The following is an 18,908-nucleotide window of genomic DNA, read 5'->3' as shown; positions in this document are numbered from 1 at the left end:
CTTTAAGTAGGAACTAAGTTTCAAACTTAGTATTCTTTGAAAAAGAAACATTATTTTAACCCCAGTACAAAAAAAGCAACTACATTGTTTTTTTTGTGTGTGGGGAGGAAAGATATGGTCAGAGTGATATATTTGATTTTTTTCTGAAAACCTAAAGAGATAAATTGATGTGCAGTGATTGACGGTATAAACTACATTGTTGTTGGTTTTGAATGCATCAGACCTGTTAAAAGCCTTTTGATAACTGTGAAATTCAACATTCGGGAAGTTTGTGAAATTATATCCAGATGGTGTTTGGTGCATGAAAGCAAAACAGCTTGAACTGGAGAGAAAAATGGGCGGAGGGTTGAGAAAAGACCTCCGCATGGTTGCCTTTGCTTGGACAAACAGAGAGGAGAATGGATCAGTCAGGGATATGTAGAGTTACACATTCACTTGCATTTTGACCGGCCACTCAGCAGGACGGTTCGTTGATTGACTGGTCTCTTCTGGTCCTAGTGAGAAGTCACAGAGATCTGAGGTGAGGAGATGTTTTTCTAACAAACATCCTGTTGCTGCAGGAGAATTATTTTCTTTTTCTATTTTATAGACAATGTGGGTATTCTCTTAAGATTGTTCAGAGTTTTAACATAAAACAGTCCTGCTAGTTGTTCATGTGAGACGTTGCTTCTTTATTGTAGCATTGTAACACACTACTGATGCCAAGAAAAACATTCACAATTTTAGAATATTTTATGTGCCATTTTACTTGAAATGTATTGTCAAACTGATTCTACAGTTAGCCTCAGTCAAGTAGGGCATTGAAGCTAAGGTTTTGCTGTGTACTGCATTTTGAAATGGTGTGTGGTTGTGACCTAAATTACAATTTCTTATGAAGTGATCATTTGCAGACAAACCATTCAGGCCAGAAAAATCATGCATTTGATTTTGGTCATGCATTTTTTTTTTAATTTGCTTTATCTTTAGTTTCCTTATTTCAATATTTTACATTCAAGACTTTGCAACAATACTTGCTGCTTAGATAATACGTGCATGCCTCTTTCATGCATCATGTGCACAAGGACTTTGACTTGGTTAATTAGTGGTGAACATTACTTATCAGTTCCTGGAAAAAGAGAAAAAACTAACTGAGACACTGAAATAAAAGAAAAGTTGAAGCAGATGGTCATTCACAAAATATGTACTAAATGAGAGACAGAACATAACAAGCATCAAAATCTGTTTTTGTAGATGTAGAGTAGTTTTTGAGAGGCATTGGCAGAGCAAAAATATGAAACATGGGCTTAATTTCCATTTAAACAAGGTTTTTTCTTATCATTGTTGTGTTTTTACAAACTGAATATTTACTGGATAGTTTCCAGCAGCAGCAATAAGCTATTTTAACACTAACTACAATGTCAAATCAGCCCGAATCTTGCCAGGGAAATTCTGATATAGAGTCGACCCCTTGGGACTAATCTACATAATTATATAGAAGAACGTCAACGCTCGTCTCTCATAACGGTTTCTATCGTTGTTAATTACATGCTACAGTGAGGCATTACAATCACAGCACAGCATAAACATGTTCTCTCTCCCGTCTGTGTCCCGGACGTTAAGCTCCCAGCAAATGACTGAATCAATTGTAATGCCTGACTATCTGGCGATAACAAGCGTAGACGCTGCAACAAGAATGTGTAGAGGAAGCATTATGGTGGTTGATTTCACTCATTTAATGGCTGGCTAGTTAGCTGGCTGGTGTTAGCTTGCTAATTCTGCCATGTTTTCATGTTAATGTTGCACTGGTAACAGAAAATCTGGTTGATGGCAGGAACGTTTATTTGAATATTGTGTCAAACTAAAATATACAGAAGGAAATACCTTCTCTTATCCTTTACTTTGTATCTTTCGTCTAGTCTCCCTCAACTCGTGAGGAAAATTGTTGGCTCCTCTATGATGAACGCTCACGATCACCAGCTAGTCACTAGCTTGTTGTTAAGCCACAGGGCAGTTGTGTAGAGTAAAAACTATAAAGACACGGTTGGTGTGAACTCTGTGTGGGTTCATCACTATGAGCTACATCTTTCACACTACATGTTTTAACTTTACCTATGTTACAGGTGTTTTACCGATTTTTTGAGATTCATGGGAAATAAATGAAGTAACGACATAATATCAGGACTGTTTTTTTAACATAGTTGTCAGCTGGCACAGAAAAAAAATCCAAATGAATGCTGATGTTGCTCCATGTCGGTTCAAAGAAAAAATGGTCACTTGTTTGCTGATACGTTAATGCCAGTGTGTTTATGATAACGTGTAGAGTTCATCTGCAGCTTGACTACAGTATGAACTGCAAATATTTGTTCAGTAAAGTTCGGTGTCTCTTCTACAGTGATGGGGTCGGGTCCAGCTCTGGCATTCCTCCTGCTTTTTTCAGCCACTCTGTCCTCCATTTGCGACGGTGGAAAGGTTCTGGTTTACCCTATCGATGGGAGCCACTGGCTTAACATGAAAATCCTGGTGGAGGCACTTCATTCACGGGGCCATAACATCACGGTGCTGCGTTCCTCCACCAGCTGGTACGTTTCCGAATTCTCACCCTATTACACCTCCATCACCATCATGCAGGAACAAGCCCAAAACCTGGAGAGCCAAGACTTCATGACGTCTTTCTTGAAGGAGTCCATAGAGATCCGTCGGAATAGAGGCACCCTGTGGGGATTTGTGGATTTTTATAGAAACCTTTTCAACATGATGGGGGAGAACCAGAAAGTTGTGGCAAAACTGGTCGTCAGCATCTTTGAGAATACGACACTAATTAAGGAGCTGAAGGAAACTAAATATGACCTTTTTCTGACTGACCCGGCATTTCCAGGGGGAGTGCTGTTGGCACACCATCTCCAGCTTCCTTTGGTTTTTAATGTGCGTTGGCTCTTCAATGGCGAGGCCCACTTCGCCATCGCTCCTTCTCCTCTTTCCTACGTCCCTCAGTTATTTACTGACAACTCTGACAAGATGAACTTCTACCAAAGAATTGATAATATAATTCATCATAGTATATTGGTTTACATGTACTATTTTGTTTCAAATCCACCTTACCAGGCTGTGTGTGATCATTATTTTGGACCTGATGTCAGCGTCATGTCTCTCATACAGGGGGCTGATCTTTGGCTAATGCGGGTTGACTTCATATTTGAGTTTCCTCGTCCCAGCATGCCCAATGTTGTCTACATTGGAGGCTTCCAGTGTAAACCCTCCAAGCCTCTATCATCAGATTTAGAGGAGTTTGTGCAGAGTTCTGGTGAACATGGGGTAGTTGTCATGACTCTGGGGACCCTGCTGAGCGACCTCGGCCCTGAGATATCGGAGATCATCGCCTCGGCGTTTGCCAACCTCCCTCAGAAGGTCGTGTGGCGACACGTTGGGAAAAGACCAAGCACTCTGGGAAACAACACCATGCTGGTTGAATGGCTTCCTCAAAACAATATACTCGGCCACCATAAAACCAAGGTTTTCGTCACGCACGGGGGCACTAACGGGATTTACGAGGCCATCTACCATGGCGTCCCAGTTCTGGGCATTCCTCTCATCTTTGACCAGTATGACAACATGGTGCGTCTGAAGTCCCGTGGAGTGGCCGAGATTGTTGAAGTGACAACTTTGGCTGTTGAATCTCTGACGAGTGCCCTAAAGAATATTCTAGACCCAGAGAGGCCGTACAAACAGAATATGCTCAAACTGTCACAGCTTCATCACGACAAACCAATGAAACCCAAAGACAGCGCTGTTTTCTGGATGGAGTTCGTCATGAGGCACAAGGGCGCAGCGCATCTGCGCACAGAGTCATATAAGTTGCCATGGTATGCCTATCACAGTCTAGATGTGATGGCAGCCTTCCTAGCGTTTGGTGTGCTGGTCATGACATTTGTTTGGGTTTCCTGTAGATGTATCATGCGATGTTTCACGAGGACCAAGAAAATCACATCCAAGTCCAAGAAGGAATAGATAACTTCATGATGTAGTGAGCTGGAGACTGTAGATAAGTGAGTGTAAATGAGTGAGATGAAAAAATTATGTAATTTACAGTGGGGCAGAATCTGTGAAATGACAACCAGAAGTAATATAAAGGACTTATATGAATATATTAGGGCCTGTGTCCTTATATGGTCTTTCTGGCATAAAAGGGGAGCGCTTCATCCCAGTATTTCATCGAAAAAGCGAACAATTTTACATTACATTACATGTCATTTAGCTGACGCTTTTATCCAAAGCGACTTCCAATAAGTGCATTCAACCGTAAGTACGAAGTAGGAACAACAAGAATCAAGACAGAACAATTTCTCAAATAAAGTCAAACTACTAAGTGCTATCAGTAAGAGCCATCAAAGTGCTGCCTAAGTGCTGCTGTCATTGTCTTTTGACGTAACTTGACAAAATACAAACACCCTCATGCCTGCTACTTCCTGTTTGTTTAACATTGTTTATTCATAAAGAGCACCAACAGGAGATGCTGGCCCTCATCGTTTAAATGGATGAGGTTGCTTAATTTGACAGCGCAATAAACAACAACTTGAGGATGCTGCACCTTTTCTGTAAGTGTCTGCATGCAGCTACATCAGTCTTTCCTCATTGGAAATAAAAAGACACTGGCGTGCAAGAAAAGAAATCTCTATATGGATACAGGCCCAAAATAGGAAAGTGTTGGAAATTCTAATTACATAATAGCTTTTAAGTTTTCAAGTTATTGGCACTATTCTCGACTGAACTGTCTTTTTTGGGGTGGGAAAAAAAATCCAAACAAATAATGTTGTGATTTTTGCATATTTCACAGAATGTATAGTGATTTAAGTGTGTCAAATCATATCTTATGTTTTTTCCCTTTTTGGTATCTAATATCTAATCATACGTTTGTATGTTACAATACCTGTGAAAAGACACAAATAACATGCGTAGCATTGGTGGTAATATCGATCATCTGTAATGAACAGGCACATCTGACAAGCTTATATATATGTGTGTATATATATATATATATATATATATATATATATATATATATATATATATATATATATATATATATATATATATATTCCCTCTGTGTCATAGAGCTCTATTGGTGTTCAAAAACAATAAAAAACACAATGAGCCTCACTGTTGCACTGGGTGAATTTGAGTCAAAAACACCATCCTGCTGCCCGAATACTCAATTCTCATAAATAAAGTCCCCAACAAATGCACCTGTTACGCCTATTTGTTTTAATTTTAATAAAAGAAACTACAGCACCCAGCTTGTTACACTATATACACTTTAATGTCCAGCAAACAATTGTTCAAGCAAAAAAGCAACACATCAGAGAACTATTAACAATTTGACGTACATTGTAGTCATTTCACACCACTAGTTGTGATGACAGCTGCGTACTGTTTGAGCATAACGAGTTAATGTTAACATTTTAACTCTGGTTCAACTTCATCTGCAGTTTGTGCCACAGGCAAACAGCCAAAGTTACACGGACGCAAGCAGCTGAATATCCGACAGGCTGGCTGAAGCCGTCGTCTGAGCTGAGCAGGAACATCTTCATTTCCATGGAGGTAAACCAGAGGGTTGAGAGCACTGTTCAGACACACAAGGCCGCGACTTATCTGATGAGCAATGTAGACTCCATTAAACCACTCGCTGCAGAAATTATTTTTGGACAGAACTCTTGACCAGAGGTTGAGGTTCTTGAATAGATGATGGGGGGCGTAACAAACAGAGAAGAGAAGGATCCAGATGCACAACAACTTCAAGCATCTCTGTTTCAGTACCTCGTCACTGGTTTTTGTGCGGCAGAGAAACACAATCACGTGTCCGTAGCAGCCCAGTGTGATGAGGAATGGAATACAAAACCCAGTGAGGGTCCATCCAAGGCTGTATTTCAGGTAATCCTCCACGTAGATGTTGCTGGTGGTGTCGTAGCATTTCCATGGCTTGTTCACAAATATTTTGCTGAAGAACATGTCAGGAAGACTTTGAACGCTGACCAACAGCCAAACCATGACTGAGATGCCCACAGAGTGGGTGACAGTTATCCTTCCCTTCACTCTCATTGAATGGACAATACCCAGGTACCTGTACACACTGATACAAGTAAGAAACCCGATGCTGCCATACAAATTCATGTTGAAGAAGAATCTCGTTATCTTGCAGAAAGCATCTCCAAAGATCCATTTACTCCCCATGAAGTAGTACACCATCAAAAATGGGAGCGTGAGCAGATACAGAATATCTGCAAGTCCAAGGTTGAGAACAAAAATGTTGACGTTACCCAGTTTCTTCCAGTTCTGCAGCAGAGACTTCAATCCCCATCCATTAGCTACCAGACCAATGATGAAGACTAAGATGTAAACAGAAGGCAGAAATCTGCCTGTAAAGTTAAAGCTGATTTGTTGACAATATGTGTTATTCATTGTCCTCTGAACAGCAGCTGGTACAGTTCCTGCCCTCGTGAAGTGCGAGATAGATATAAATGGAATGACTGCAGGGTTTCAGAGAAGACTTCCTCTGTTATGTCACAGCCTTTTATATATCACATTCAAGTTTCTGCATGTGTCGGTATTCAAAAAAACATGGGTTGGGTTGGTTGATTTGTCTGCTTGTTTGTTTTTAACTGAACATGTAAATTGTCGGTTATAACAAGTGAGTACATGCTGAGTGCAAGTAACAACTTAGACTACAATTACAGGTTTAAGTTTAAAAACACCATCCTGCTGCTCTAAATACTAGTAACAACCAGATTTTTGAGGACATGGTTTTACAAATAATGTATTTGTGAGCTGTATTTTTTTTCAACAGTTTTAAAGAACAAACTGGCTTTGTGCCCAGTTTGTGGCGGTTGAAGGAGCTGCAGCCGCAGAGTTGACACGAGTATCAGCAGAGTTATTGTGATACGGGTTAGATTATTAAAGCCACAGTTGCATGAAAATATAGCCGGATGTTACAAGCCACATAGCAGTGATTGAGGCAATGATTGTGAAGCAAACTATTTAGTTATAGAGACGATGCATGGTGTTGGGCTTCCCCACCCTAAGCGAGATGTGATCCATACCACTCCAAAAAAACTCTTCTGAAAGAAAACAGATACGTTGAGATCTGGGGTTAATCTGAGTTGCCTTTTTTTATTTGCCACATTTGTAAACATGTGACTTAGAATGCATTGTAGTCATTTCACACCACTAGTTGTGATGACAGCTGCGTACTGTTTGAGCTTAACGAGTTAATGTTAACATTTTAACTCTGGTTCAACTTCATCTGCAGTTTGTGCCACAGGCAAACAGCCAAAGTTACACGGACTCAAGCAGCTGAATATCCGACAGGCTGGCTGAAGTCGTCGTCCTCGCTGAGCAGGAACATCTTCATTTCCACTGAGGTAAACCAGAGGGTTGAGAGCACTGTTCAGACACACAAGGCCGCGACTTATCTGATGAGCAATGTAGACTCCATTAAACCACTCGCTGCAGAAATTATTTTTGGACAGAACTCTTGACCAGAGGTTGAGGTTCTTGAATAGATGATGGGGGGCGTAACAAACAGAGAAGAGAAGAATCCAGATGCACAACAACTTCAAGCATCTCTGTTTCAGTAACTCGTCACTGGTTTTTGTGCGGCAGAGAAAAACAATCACGTGTCCGTAGCAGCCCAGTGTGATGAGGAATGGAATACAAAACCCAGTGAGGGTCCATCCAAGGCTGTATTTCAGGTAATCCTCCACGTAGAGCTTGCTGGTGGTGTCGTAGCATTTCCCAGGCTTGTTTCTAAATGTTTTGCTGAAGAACATGTCAGGAAGACTTTGAACGCTCACCAACAGCCAAACCATGACTGAGATGCCCACAGAGTGGGTGACAGTTATCCTTCCCATCACTCTCATTGGATGGACAATACCCAGGTACCTGTACACACTGATACAAGTAAGAAACCCGATGCTGCCATACAAATTCATGTTGAAGCAGAATCGTGTTATCTTGCAGAAAGCATCTCCAAAGATCCATTTACTCCCCATGAAGTAGTACACCATCAAAAATGGGAGCGTGAGCAGATACAGAATATCTGCAAGTCCAAGGTTGAGAACAAAAATGTTGACGTTACCCAGTTTCTTCCAGTTCTGCAGCAAAGACTTCAATCCCCATCCATTAGCTACCAGACCAATGATGAAGACTAAGATGTAAACAGGAGGCAGAAATCTGCCTGGAAAGTTAAAGCTGATTTGTTGACAAGATGTGTTATTCATTGTCTTCTAGACAGCAGTTAGTACAGTTCCTGCCCTCGTGAATTGTTGGATAGATATAAAAATAAATCACTGCGGTGATTTGGAGAAGACTTCCTCTTTTGTTCCACAGCCTCTTATATACCACATTCAAGTTTCTGCACCTGTCAGTATTCAAGAAATAACATGGGTTGTGTTGGCTACGTTGTCTGTTTTTTTTCAAACTAATACTATAAAATGTTGATCATCACAAGTGTGTACATGCTGAGCCCAGCTTAGACTACAATTACAGCTTTAAATGTGCGTGTGCGGCCTCGCACTGAGATGTTCTTTCTCTTTCTGATGTCCTTCATGAAACCTTATCCGAAAAGAAAAAATAAGCATTCAGAGCGCTAAAAGAAAAAAGAGTCATGCCTGCTGCGCCTTTTCTCTACATACGCTCTCTCCTCATTGAAATAATTGAAAAAAGGTTTCTGGTGCTCAGAAAATAAACACTATATGGACCCTCCATCTGAAAGTGTTGGGAATTCTGATTCTACAATTCACTATTCTCTACTGTCTTGTTTTGCAAAAATAACATCTTTTGCATATTTCACATAGTGATTTAAGCGCATCATTAATTCATTTTCAAATCATATGCTGGTTTTTACCCCTTTCTGGCCTCTAATAACCATTCATCTGTATGTTGCAATGCCTGTGAAAAGACCCAAATATAAAATGTGCAGGATTAGGGACAATATATCATTTGTATTTTGTGCCATAGGCACCTCTGACAAGCCTACTGGAGCTGATAGTGATCACTGTCGATCGAACCAAAGGGTAGACGCGATGCTCCTGCAGCTCCGCCGTTGGATGAGATGGCGGTTTCAGCTGAACCGCAGAGCAGCTATGAGCTTCCCAGTGTGGCACGCGCACATGCGCTATGAAGCCGGCTGGGCTTTTTTTCCTCGAAGGTTGATGATGACATGCAACTATTACTCTTTTGTGTGAACAGAGTGAAATAGACTGTGTGAGTGGGTGCATGTGAGCATCAGGGTTTTAGTTTAAACGTTCAACAGTATTGTATGGACATTCGGTAGCACTGTAGAAGAACTACAAGCATGAGTACACACTTAATTCGTCATTTATAAAGCATTTTTCCAACATGAACACTCATAACTCATTAGTATGCAATTCATTAACAGTACATACGTGTTTACTTATGCTTTACTAATGCTAAATAGTGTGTAAAGTGTTTATTTTCGAGTCAAAAGCGGACCATCAAGCTGTCTGAAATAAAAGTAACTTTTGATAGAAACTGCAGCACCCAGCTTTTTGAGGAAATTGTTTTGCAAATAAAAAATATTTGGGACCCGTTAGAGGTAAAAGAGGTTTTCCAGAACAAACAGGCTTCGTACTGAGTTCATGGCGGTTGAGGGAGCTGCAGCAGCAAACAGAGTCGGCACGAGTTATAGTGATAAGTGTTAGTTTATAATAGCAACAGTCACATGACTATGGCCGGATGTTACAAGCCACATAACAGTGATTGAGGCAATGATTGTGACGCAAACTATATAGTTATAGAGACGATGCATGGTGTTGGGCTTCACCACCCCAAGCGAGATGTGATCCATACCACTCCAAAAAAACTCTTCTGAAAGAAAACAGATACGTTGAGCGCTGGGGTTAATCTGAGTTGCCTTTTTTATTTGCTACATTTGTAAACATGTGACTGAGCCAAAATAATTGATCAGGCAAAAAAGCAACACATCAGAGAACTATTAACAATTTGACGTACATTGTAGTCATTTCACACCACTAGTTGTGATGACAGCTGCATACTGTTTGAGCATAACGAGTTAATGTTAACATTTTAACTCTGGTTCAACTTCATCTGCAGTTTGTGCCACAGGCAAACAGCCAAAGTTACACGGACTCAAGCAGCTGAATATCCGACAGGCTGGCTGAAGCCGTCGTCTGAGCTGAGCAGGAACATCTTCATTTCCATGGAGGTAAACCAGAGGGTTGAGAGCACTGTTCAGACACACAAGGCCGCGACTTATCTGATGAGCAATGTAGACTCCATTAAACCACTCGCTGCATAACTTCTTTCTGGACAGAACTCTTGACCAGAGGTTGAGGTTCTTGAATAGATGATGGGGGGCGTAACAAACAGAGAAGAGAAGAATCCAGATGCACAACAACTTCAAGCATCTCTGTTTCAGTACCTTTTCAGCATTTTTTGTGCGGCAGAGAAAAACAATCACGTGTCCGTAGCAGCCCAGTGTGATGAGGAATGGAATACAAAACCCAGTGAGGGTCCATCCAAGGCTGTATTTCAGGTAATCCTCCACGTAGATGTTGCTGGTGGTGTCGTAGCATTTCCCAGGCTTGTTTCTTAATGTTTTGCTGAAGAACATGTCAGGAAGACTTTGAACGCTCACCAACAGCCAAACCATGACTGAGATGCCCACAGAGTGGGTGACAGTTATTCTTCCCTTCACTCTCATTGGATGGACAATACCCAGGTACCTGTACACACTGATACAAGTAAGAAACCCGATGCTGCCATACAAATTCATGTTGAAGCAGAATCGTGTTATCTTGCAGAAAGCATCTCCAAAGATCCATTTACTCCCCATGAAGTAGTACACCATCAAAAATGGGAGCGTGAGCAGATACAGAATATCTGCAAGTCCAAGGTTGAGAACAAAAATGTTGACGTTACCCAGTTTCTTCCAGTTCTGCAGCAGAGACTTCAATCCCCATCCATTAGCTACCAGACCAATGATGAAGACTAAGATGTAAACAGGAGGCAGAAATCTGCCTGTAAAGTTAAAGCTGATTTGTTGACAATATGTGTTATTCATTGTCCTCTGAACAGCAGCTGGTACAGTTTCTGCCCTTTAGAAGTGTTGGATAGATATAAATGGAATGACTGTTGGTTGAGTGGTTCAGAGAAGACTTCCTCTTTTTTTGTCACAGCCTCTTTTGTATCAAGTTTCTGCACCTGTCAGTGTTCAGGAAACAACATGGGTTGTGTTGGCTGGTTTGTCTGTTTTGTTTTCGAACTGAAAATATAAAATCTAGGTCATCTGAAGTGAGTAGATGCTGAGCCCCAGTAGCAACTTACACGACAATTACAGGTTTAAAAGTGAGTGTGTGCTGCCTCCCATGGAGATGTTCTTTCTTTTGTCTGATGCCCTTTATGAAACCGTATGAGAAATGGAAACTGAATATCTCGCTCTAAGCAATGCTTCTAGTAATTTTTCTAACATTAGAGGTTTAAATATTTATGGGAGGTCTGTTAAAAGCTAATTCTGTGACATGTAGCTACAAAGAGTAGCTAGCTTCTCATTATACAGATCTTTCTTTCTACATGAAGAAGATGTCTTTACAGAAATAAAATGCTTACACACAATAATTTAACCGCAGGGCTTGCAGTTACGTAATTTGCTGGTGGGTAACCTATTTCAGTGAGAAGACAACTGGTGTGGTTTGAAACTGTGAGGGTGTCGGCATCCTGTATAATGTACTTTCTTTTGCAGTTGCTTAACAATGAGCCTATTGTATCTTCTGATACGTGCATAGTATCAATAATATTGCAGGGACTTTGAAATATAATTATATTATAATATCCTCATCATAAAATCGTTTCAAAATGATCAAAAATGCATCAGCAGTAGATTCTTTTGTCCACTAGATGTCAGGATGTCTAACAAGTTCGTCTGCTATGACTGAGCTACACTGCACACTTATGTGCACAACTTAAAAGAAGACGTCAACAACAAGACATTAATAGTAACATTAGTAGTTATTTTTGGCTTAATTTTTCATATGAAATATCAACATTAACTTCTGTGGTTCTGTGTAGTACTGCGTGCAAATATTTGGCAGCTCGTCAAGAAAGACAGAAGTGTACACTGCACAATAATTATTGATGAATGATGAAGCTACAGCATGTATAACACTACTATGTCAATCTGTGAATACTTTGTAACAATACAAATAAAAACACAAAACTCATTGAAAGTAGAAAAGACATGTGTAAATTATTGAGACAAATTTCACTATACATATGAGAGGAGGAGAGCATTATTTACAACACAACAAAAATGAAGAAATAAGTGCAATGTCATGAGACTACAAACACAAAAACTGTACAAGTCAAAAGTTGCATTGCTCACGTTTAAAAAACAACATCTGTCAACACGGAGGTTGGAGTCAATCTGTGGCATAAATTTCCATGAAATGAAATTTGCTCTAAAAGACAAAGCGCTGTCCTTGGTCATATTTTAAGTCTTTTAGGTGAAAAACACTCAAATACCAGAAAATGATGTTTCTTGGCCCAGATACAGTGATGAAGAATTACTCAAACGTTATCGGTCCACTTGCTGAAAAGATTTCCCGCAGTGTAAAACACATTGTGAGATTACTGATCCCAATCTAAATGGGGACCTTAATAAGACTTGTTCAGTCCTGTTTTTTAAAACTAAAGAACTTTACAAGAATCAGACCTTAACATCAGTCTGAAGATCGGGGAGAAAGCCAACCAGACAACATTTAAATATATAAATCACAAACAACACCAGCTTTTGTTTCTCTCTATGGACTCGCTGTCACAGGGTTAATTATAGAATTTTACTTTGGCGTTACACCATCAGGCACCTCTGAAACTAAAGGTGTTATCGTGCCCTCTGACCCCCAGATGGGAAAGTCTCAGAGAAGGAAAATCAGTGCATATCTTTCTTTAAAAACCAACTTCTTTCCTTAATTTGAGAATTTTCTTTTATGGGTTATAAACTTGTTTCTGGTTGTTTTATATATTGTCTTCATTGTCTCTTTTCTTCTTCCTGTCAAGCACTTTTAGTAAAAAATGTGCTTTACACTGTAAATTCAGTGTTCTTTCTTTCTTTCAATTAATAAAACCATCGGTATAATGGGTTACCAAGGTGTAGGAGTGGAAAGTATTGTGAATAAGTGCAGATTGAGATTATACACGTTTGAAGTTCCTCATTCATCCCAACCCAAATCAAAGTTGATCTACTTTCAAGGTCCCTTAATTAGAGGATGTCAGCTCTTCTCCAGGCCGATCAGGGTCTGAATCCCCACAGAGCCGGGTTGCTGTAAGGCGCGTAGGGGCAGTTGTTGTGACAAACACAAGAGTGGATGATCATCACAGCTCTCCGTAGCAGTCTGCCGGTGGGGCAGCGGAAGGTCAGCTCAGCCGTGGCCGTCTGGTGAGGCGTGCAGCAGCGCGAGTGGGCGCACTGTCCGCAGTACCGCAGCCGATAGGCGCGGGTGCTGTAGCAGCCTTGGTGAACTAGCCGGATGGGCCCGGGTGACGTGTAGCTGGCCTGGCACCGCCCCTGTCGTCCCCACTAGGAAAACCACACACACACACACACACACACACACACACACACACACACAAACTTAAAACACTTACCTCCCATCTTTAATTTAGTATTTGGTTGTGCAGGCCAGCTCTGTATGGAAGCCCATTTCCGCCACACCAATCAAAAATTAGGACCCAAAAAAAAAAAAATTAGGACAAAAAAAAAAAATAAAAAAAATTAGGACTTCATTTTTTTTGGTCCTAATTTTTTATTTTTTCGTCCCTAATTTTTTTTTTTTTTTTGCGTCTTAAGTATTTTTTTTGCCTAATTTTTTTTTTTTTTTTTTGGTCCTAATTTTTTTTTTGTGTGTGTGGTGGGAATGGGCTTCCAAAGCTCTGCCTCAGATAATTATGATTTTTTTTTTCCGTCCCTAATTCTTTTTTTTTTTTTTTTGGTCTTAATTAATAATTTTTTTGGGCCTAATTTTTCTTTTTTTTTTTTTTGGTCCTAATTTTTTTTCTTGTGTGTTGCGGGAATGGGCTTCCATAGGTCTGCCTCGGATCATTAAAACAAATAAAAGTTTACCTTCAATGTATTTATCCATGCAGACAATTGCTCTGGTTTTTAAAAATGTGTTTGTGAGAAATTCTGTTTCCCATTGTATTGTATTAGCCATCCAGATTTTAGGAGATATTCTCCAAAATCCAGCACATAAAACCCCAAAACAAGCCGGGATTTGTGTGGGTTTGACCATTCAAAGCCATCAGGGGAACCCAGTGAGATGTGTAAAGCTGCCGCCTTGTTAGTCAATTAGTCAACTAATCGGAAGATGTCTTCAGTTGATTCAGTTATACTTTATTCTTTGAAGTGATGCTTTTGCATGATTCTTTGTGGAGAAACTTGGTTAATTAATGAGTAATCGATAAAGTCGTACTCGTGTTAGTCGACTGAGCATTTCTTTACTCGAGGACGGTCCTGGTAGAAGAAATAGACTCTCACCATAGGTTCCCTCGAGACGTGCTGAGCATTATGGCAAGGCCGCACTTTGCAAAGTCGAGTTTCCATTTGCAGCTTGCAGGCCGGGTTCTGGTTCGAGACGCGCGTGGAGACCCCGGCGCCGCAGCTCTGGGAACAGGCGCTCCACCTGGTGCTCTGCTCTGGACAGGTGGGGGCAGGTGGGACCAGTTTACGTAGCGGGTGATCCATCGGGAGAGCCGGCCACAACCTGCCGGGTCTCATGGCTGAACAAGACAAAATAAAAACAATCACGAGAGTGAGAAGCAAATTCGGTTCACATCACAGTGTGAGAACCTCTGTACACTAAACTAGAAGCTGGTGACGGCTCAGCGACTCACTTCCACTGACTTTAACATCTCATTGGATTGTTTCTCATGCTCACAAAGAAATTCAAATTAAGCCAATGCTTCTGCCTTTAGTGGACATAAAAATGCCGGAGCAAATTGTCGTTCCTACCAAAACAAACATGGATAAAGTCATGATAATCAGCTGATCTGCAGGAATGACATCGCAGGTTTTGCATCCAAGAACAAAATGTTCTGTTACTGCTCTCACGGGTTGTTTGACTCAGACAATGTTTTGAATTCCAGATGTTTTTGGAGCGGCTTCATTTGCTTAACACTCACATCTACATTCACACACTCCCCCTTTTGAAAGTCATAGTCTCGGCATGGCTTCATATGTTTAATTGTTACACGGCTGAAGTTGTTATGAAACTCAAAAACTTGGCGTGTCTGAAAAAAAAAAAAAAAGGTTTTGACTTTTCCAACAAAATGTGGTTATATTTGGACTTTGGGAGTTTTCCTTTGGCCAGACACACCCCAGTTTAATACAAAAATGCTGCAGTAAAAACTTCCAGACATGACCACCAGTGACAAACCTCATATAAATGAGGGAAGGATTACGTTGCCATATGGACTGATCATCAATGAGCAACGTTTGTAGCCGAGAAAACCAATCATAGTATATGCATAGACACATCTGAAACTGGAAAATATGCTGTAAATACCTAGATCTGAAGTCAGAACATAATTATAAGGACAAATTTGCCATTTTGGGAAATGCACTTTTTTGCTTTCTCGCAGAGACACAACTCTTCTGTCAGCTCATGACATATGAAGCTAGAGCCAGGAAACAGTTAGCTTAGCTTATTAAATATAAGATATGTCATGTCATAAGATGTTCATTTGTGATCTTTGCTGGCAGATTTTGAATAGTTTTTTCTTTGTGCAGAGTCAAGTAAGCTGTTTCCCACTGTTTCTAGTCTTTTTGCTAAGCTAAGCTGCTGCTGGATGTAGCTTAGCATCCATCATCTTTTCTAACTTTCGATAAGAAGAGCCCAAATAAGCTTTTTCCTAATAAAGCCCACTTTTCCATTTTGAGTTTACTATGAATATTCTACTGTATTTCACTGCTGCATATTGCTAGTACGACCACTTTAAAACATGAATAAAGACCTGCATTGGAGGAGCTTTAATGTTTGTTTTTTTTCCTTTAAGGGTTAACTCGCCCATCCATCTGTCGGGTTTACCTGTGATGGCATCCTGAATGACTGTGTTCTCGAGGTTTTCACACACCCATTCCTTGCAGCATTTCCCCGGTAGCCGGACCTGTTGTGGGTTGGGACAGTCCGGAGTGGGAAGACGGACATTCAGAGGACAAGCGTGCACACAGCTGAGCCCTCCGCCTCTGCAGTGGCAGTAGGTGTCACAGGAGGGCTGAAAGGACTGGCCCTCATTGTATGTGACGCCGTTTACTTCACAGCTCAGATCCTCCTGACCTGGAAGAGAAACACACACAGCGCCAGACGGCTTCTTGACTTTCTCAAACGCACCTGCAACTTGAAATGGATGAGGGAAAACATAATCAGGAAGTGAAAGGATTAGATTAGGTGACACATAAGGGGGGAAATGAAAGCGAGCGGTTTCACATGAGGACACACAGGAGGTGCTGTCCGTGCCAATGAGGGTTACGTAGCTTCATGGGAAACCAGGCCTCTCTACTGAGTAACTCAGGATTCGTTTGTGTGTTGTCTCTGCAATCTACCATGTACAGTCATCAGAGGAAATGTGACAACCGCAGATCTGTTTAAATGTTTTAGGGTTCTGTCAGAGCGGCGTGGCCCGCCGGTCATCTCTGTCGAGCAGACTTTAAACATTAAACTGTCTGTTGGTGCCGCTCATGTGAACGCAATGCGTTTTTTTTTTTTTATCGCCTCCTCCCTTGTGCGTCCTCCTCCACTCCCTTCTCCACCCACGCGTCCGTGAAGCCTGGTTGTTTGCTCGTTAGAGGAGGCACTCACTGACACACTCCCCGGGCTCTCCGTGGAAGCTGGCGCTGCGGTCGCACTGCAGGCCTCTCCGGCCGTCGCAGGGAAACACGTCAGTGCAGGACTCGCCTCGCTGCCGGGCGCACACCTGGCAGCACCGGCAGCCATCCGGCACCAGTGGGACTCCCGCGGGGCACTCGGGGAGAGAACTGGGGCAGAGGCAGGGGGTGTCACACAGCTGGCACAACACCTGCAGGGGGCGGTCACAGGTGGGAACAAGGTTAGAGAGGATGATACATCATTGTTGTCCTCGCGCCATCGTCATGAGGTCAATTGTTATCCTCATGATTACATGTTCAGAGTAAAGAAAGATGTTATTGGTCTTCTCAGAGACTGCACACTGGTTTCCAACAACACACACAGGCCAAATCACTGTTTCCAATTACATTTAGCTGGTGGAGCCAAAACACAGGGAGGATCTGGACCAGCCAATTCTCACTTAACTAGAGCAGAAGAATCTCTTCAGCGCTTTATGAATGATGGAGAGAAACGCAGACAGCGGCTTGTCTTTTCGCTTACTGCTCAACAAGATAATGCTTCTGTATTGTAATTATTGAAGGCCATCAAACATTATGCATTTACTGTTTATCAGCTTTAAACCAAAAAGTGACAACCAATGCAATTTGCTCATATTAATGGCTAAAATGATCAGTCAATTAACTACAGAAAATGCAATAGTTAATTTATCCCTCTTATACATAATATTCAAAGCAAAAATGCCAGAAAGTCTTGATTGGATTGGCTTCTTGTATTCGTCTCATGACCATACACTGAATATCTTTGGGTTTTGGATTGTTAGTTGAACAAAACAAGCAACTTTCTGATAGTCATGGCCATTATTTTTACCAAACAACAAATCAATTACATCATTCAAATAATCAATAAAACATGTAATGTAACAGTTAAAGAGTTTAAATTGTACAGCTGTGATCTCATTTCTGTCCAGACACGATCACAGTTCTTCATTTCAAATCAGGGTCGACCAGCAGATAAAGAATCCACTCATTAAACAAATAAAAACTATACTTTGTTAGTACATGAGACTCTGTGATATCCTCCATAGAAGAAAAAAAATCAACAATAAATTAATCTTCTTCCAATATTGGAGCCACAAAAAAAAGAAATCCCTGGAAATTGTCACTTCAACTTCCACGCCTCCTCTCTCACACATACAACACTTACATCTCATTCAGAAAAAGCTCCAGTAAGTAAGCAGGAACGGGCCTCACCTGTGTCGCGGCGCACAGCAGCACCGCCGAGGCCACGGCACAGGCACGCAGCAGTCGGTCCATGGGGGCTGGTGTTGCTGATGGAGCTCACGCTGTCTCAACAACCTGTGTGACGCTGTTTGCTAACTGCTCATTCTTGCGCTTGCTGACATTTATAAAGTCTGGACTCTGATGTCACAGGCGGACTACCGTGTAAACAGCCACTGGACCAGCATAAGAAATGTTTCACATTCCTCCTCCCTGCTGCCCGTTTTCACTTCCAGACACACACACACACACACACACACACACACACACACACACACACCTCCACCCCCAAGTCTTTCCCCTCTTTTTCCTTTCCTCCCTCTCTTTCCAGTCTTGTGGCGTTCTAAGTTTACACAGCTTAACACGAGCTGAGGGGAGAAAAATACATTAGCCCAGTTGTCCACAAGTCAAACAGCTCGCGGGGCTTTTGTGGTGACGATTCCGATTTAAGTCTGCGAGATTTTTTATCTTGCTGATGTTTTTACAGGCTGCCATTTCCCCTGGATGGTGAGTCAGATATAGCAGACGATCTTTTGAAAAGACAGACATAGAGCAGATATTGCCACAATGTCATTTTCATCCCCCGAAACCCTAAAATACTTCTGAAACCTTTATGTGTAACTTCAGCCAGACTTAAAAGAGATTAAATCCTTCTCCTCCCTCTGGTTTCCATGGTGTAAGGGCAGCATGTCTGAGGCATGAACTTGAATCACTGCAATCTCTTCTGTTGTGAGAGAAGCTGCACTTTGAAGACAGTTCAAAT

The 18,908-nt window shown here is 41.4% G+C and overlaps 5 protein-coding genes across 5 annotated transcripts; 1 reads left to right on the top strand and 4 right to left on the bottom strand.

Moving 5' to 3' along the window:
* The first annotated feature begins 2,373 nt into the window (after window positions 1–2,373).
* Window positions 2,374–3,984, top strand: LOC137800348 (UDP-glucuronosyltransferase 2B20-like). Its single transcript, XM_068597508.1, has one exon. The coding sequence runs from the start codon at window positions 2,374–2,376 to the stop codon at window positions 3,982–3,984; it is 1,611 nt and encodes a 536-aa protein (XP_068453609.1).
* Window positions 3,985–5,315: 1,331 nt separating this feature from the next.
* LOC137800918 (P2Y purinoceptor 1-like) lies at window positions 5,316–6,432 on the bottom strand. Its single transcript, XM_068598288.1, has one exon. The coding sequence runs from the start codon at window positions 6,430–6,432 to the stop codon at window positions 5,428–5,430; it is 1,005 nt and encodes a 334-aa protein (XP_068454389.1). The 3' UTR covers window positions 5,316–5,427.
* A 703-nt stretch (window positions 6,433–7,135) lies between these two features.
* LOC137800837 (P2Y purinoceptor 1-like) lies at window positions 7,136–8,345 on the bottom strand. Its single transcript, XM_068598192.1, has one exon. The coding sequence runs from the start codon at window positions 8,247–8,249 to the stop codon at window positions 7,245–7,247; it is 1,005 nt and encodes a 334-aa protein (XP_068454293.1). The 5' UTR covers window positions 8,250–8,345; the 3' UTR covers window positions 7,136–7,244.
* Window positions 8,346–10,069: 1,724 nt separating this feature from the next.
* Window positions 10,070–11,074, bottom strand: LOC137800981 (P2Y purinoceptor 1-like). The gene has a single exon (XM_068598359.1). The coding sequence runs from the start codon at window positions 11,072–11,074 to the stop codon at window positions 10,070–10,072; it is 1,005 nt and encodes a 334-aa protein (XP_068454460.1).
* Window positions 11,075–13,297: 2,223 nt separating this feature from the next.
* ccn5 (cellular communication network factor 5) lies at window positions 13,298–18,189 on the bottom strand. Its single transcript, XM_068598369.1, has 5 exons — window positions 18,119–18,189; window positions 16,863–17,079; window positions 16,092–16,340; window positions 14,543–14,784; window positions 13,298–13,585 (listed from the first exon to the last, which is right to left on the bottom strand). Exons 1-5 carry the CDS (start codon window positions 18,179–18,181, stop codon window positions 13,298–13,300), a joined length of 1,059 nt encoding a protein of 352 aa, XP_068454470.1. The 5' UTR covers window positions 18,182–18,189.
* Between the last annotated feature and the right edge of the window lie 719 nt (window positions 18,190–18,908).

This window comes from Clinocottus analis, unplaced genomic scaffold, assembly GCF_023055335.1.
Source record: "Clinocottus analis isolate CAN_PGR_092001 unplaced genomic scaffold, fCliAna1.0.p SCAF_4, whole genome shotgun sequence".
NCBI lineage: Eukaryota > Metazoa > Chordata > Actinopteri > Perciformes > Cottidae > Clinocottus > Clinocottus analis.
This window is presented reverse-complemented; position numbering and strand designations above follow the sequence as displayed.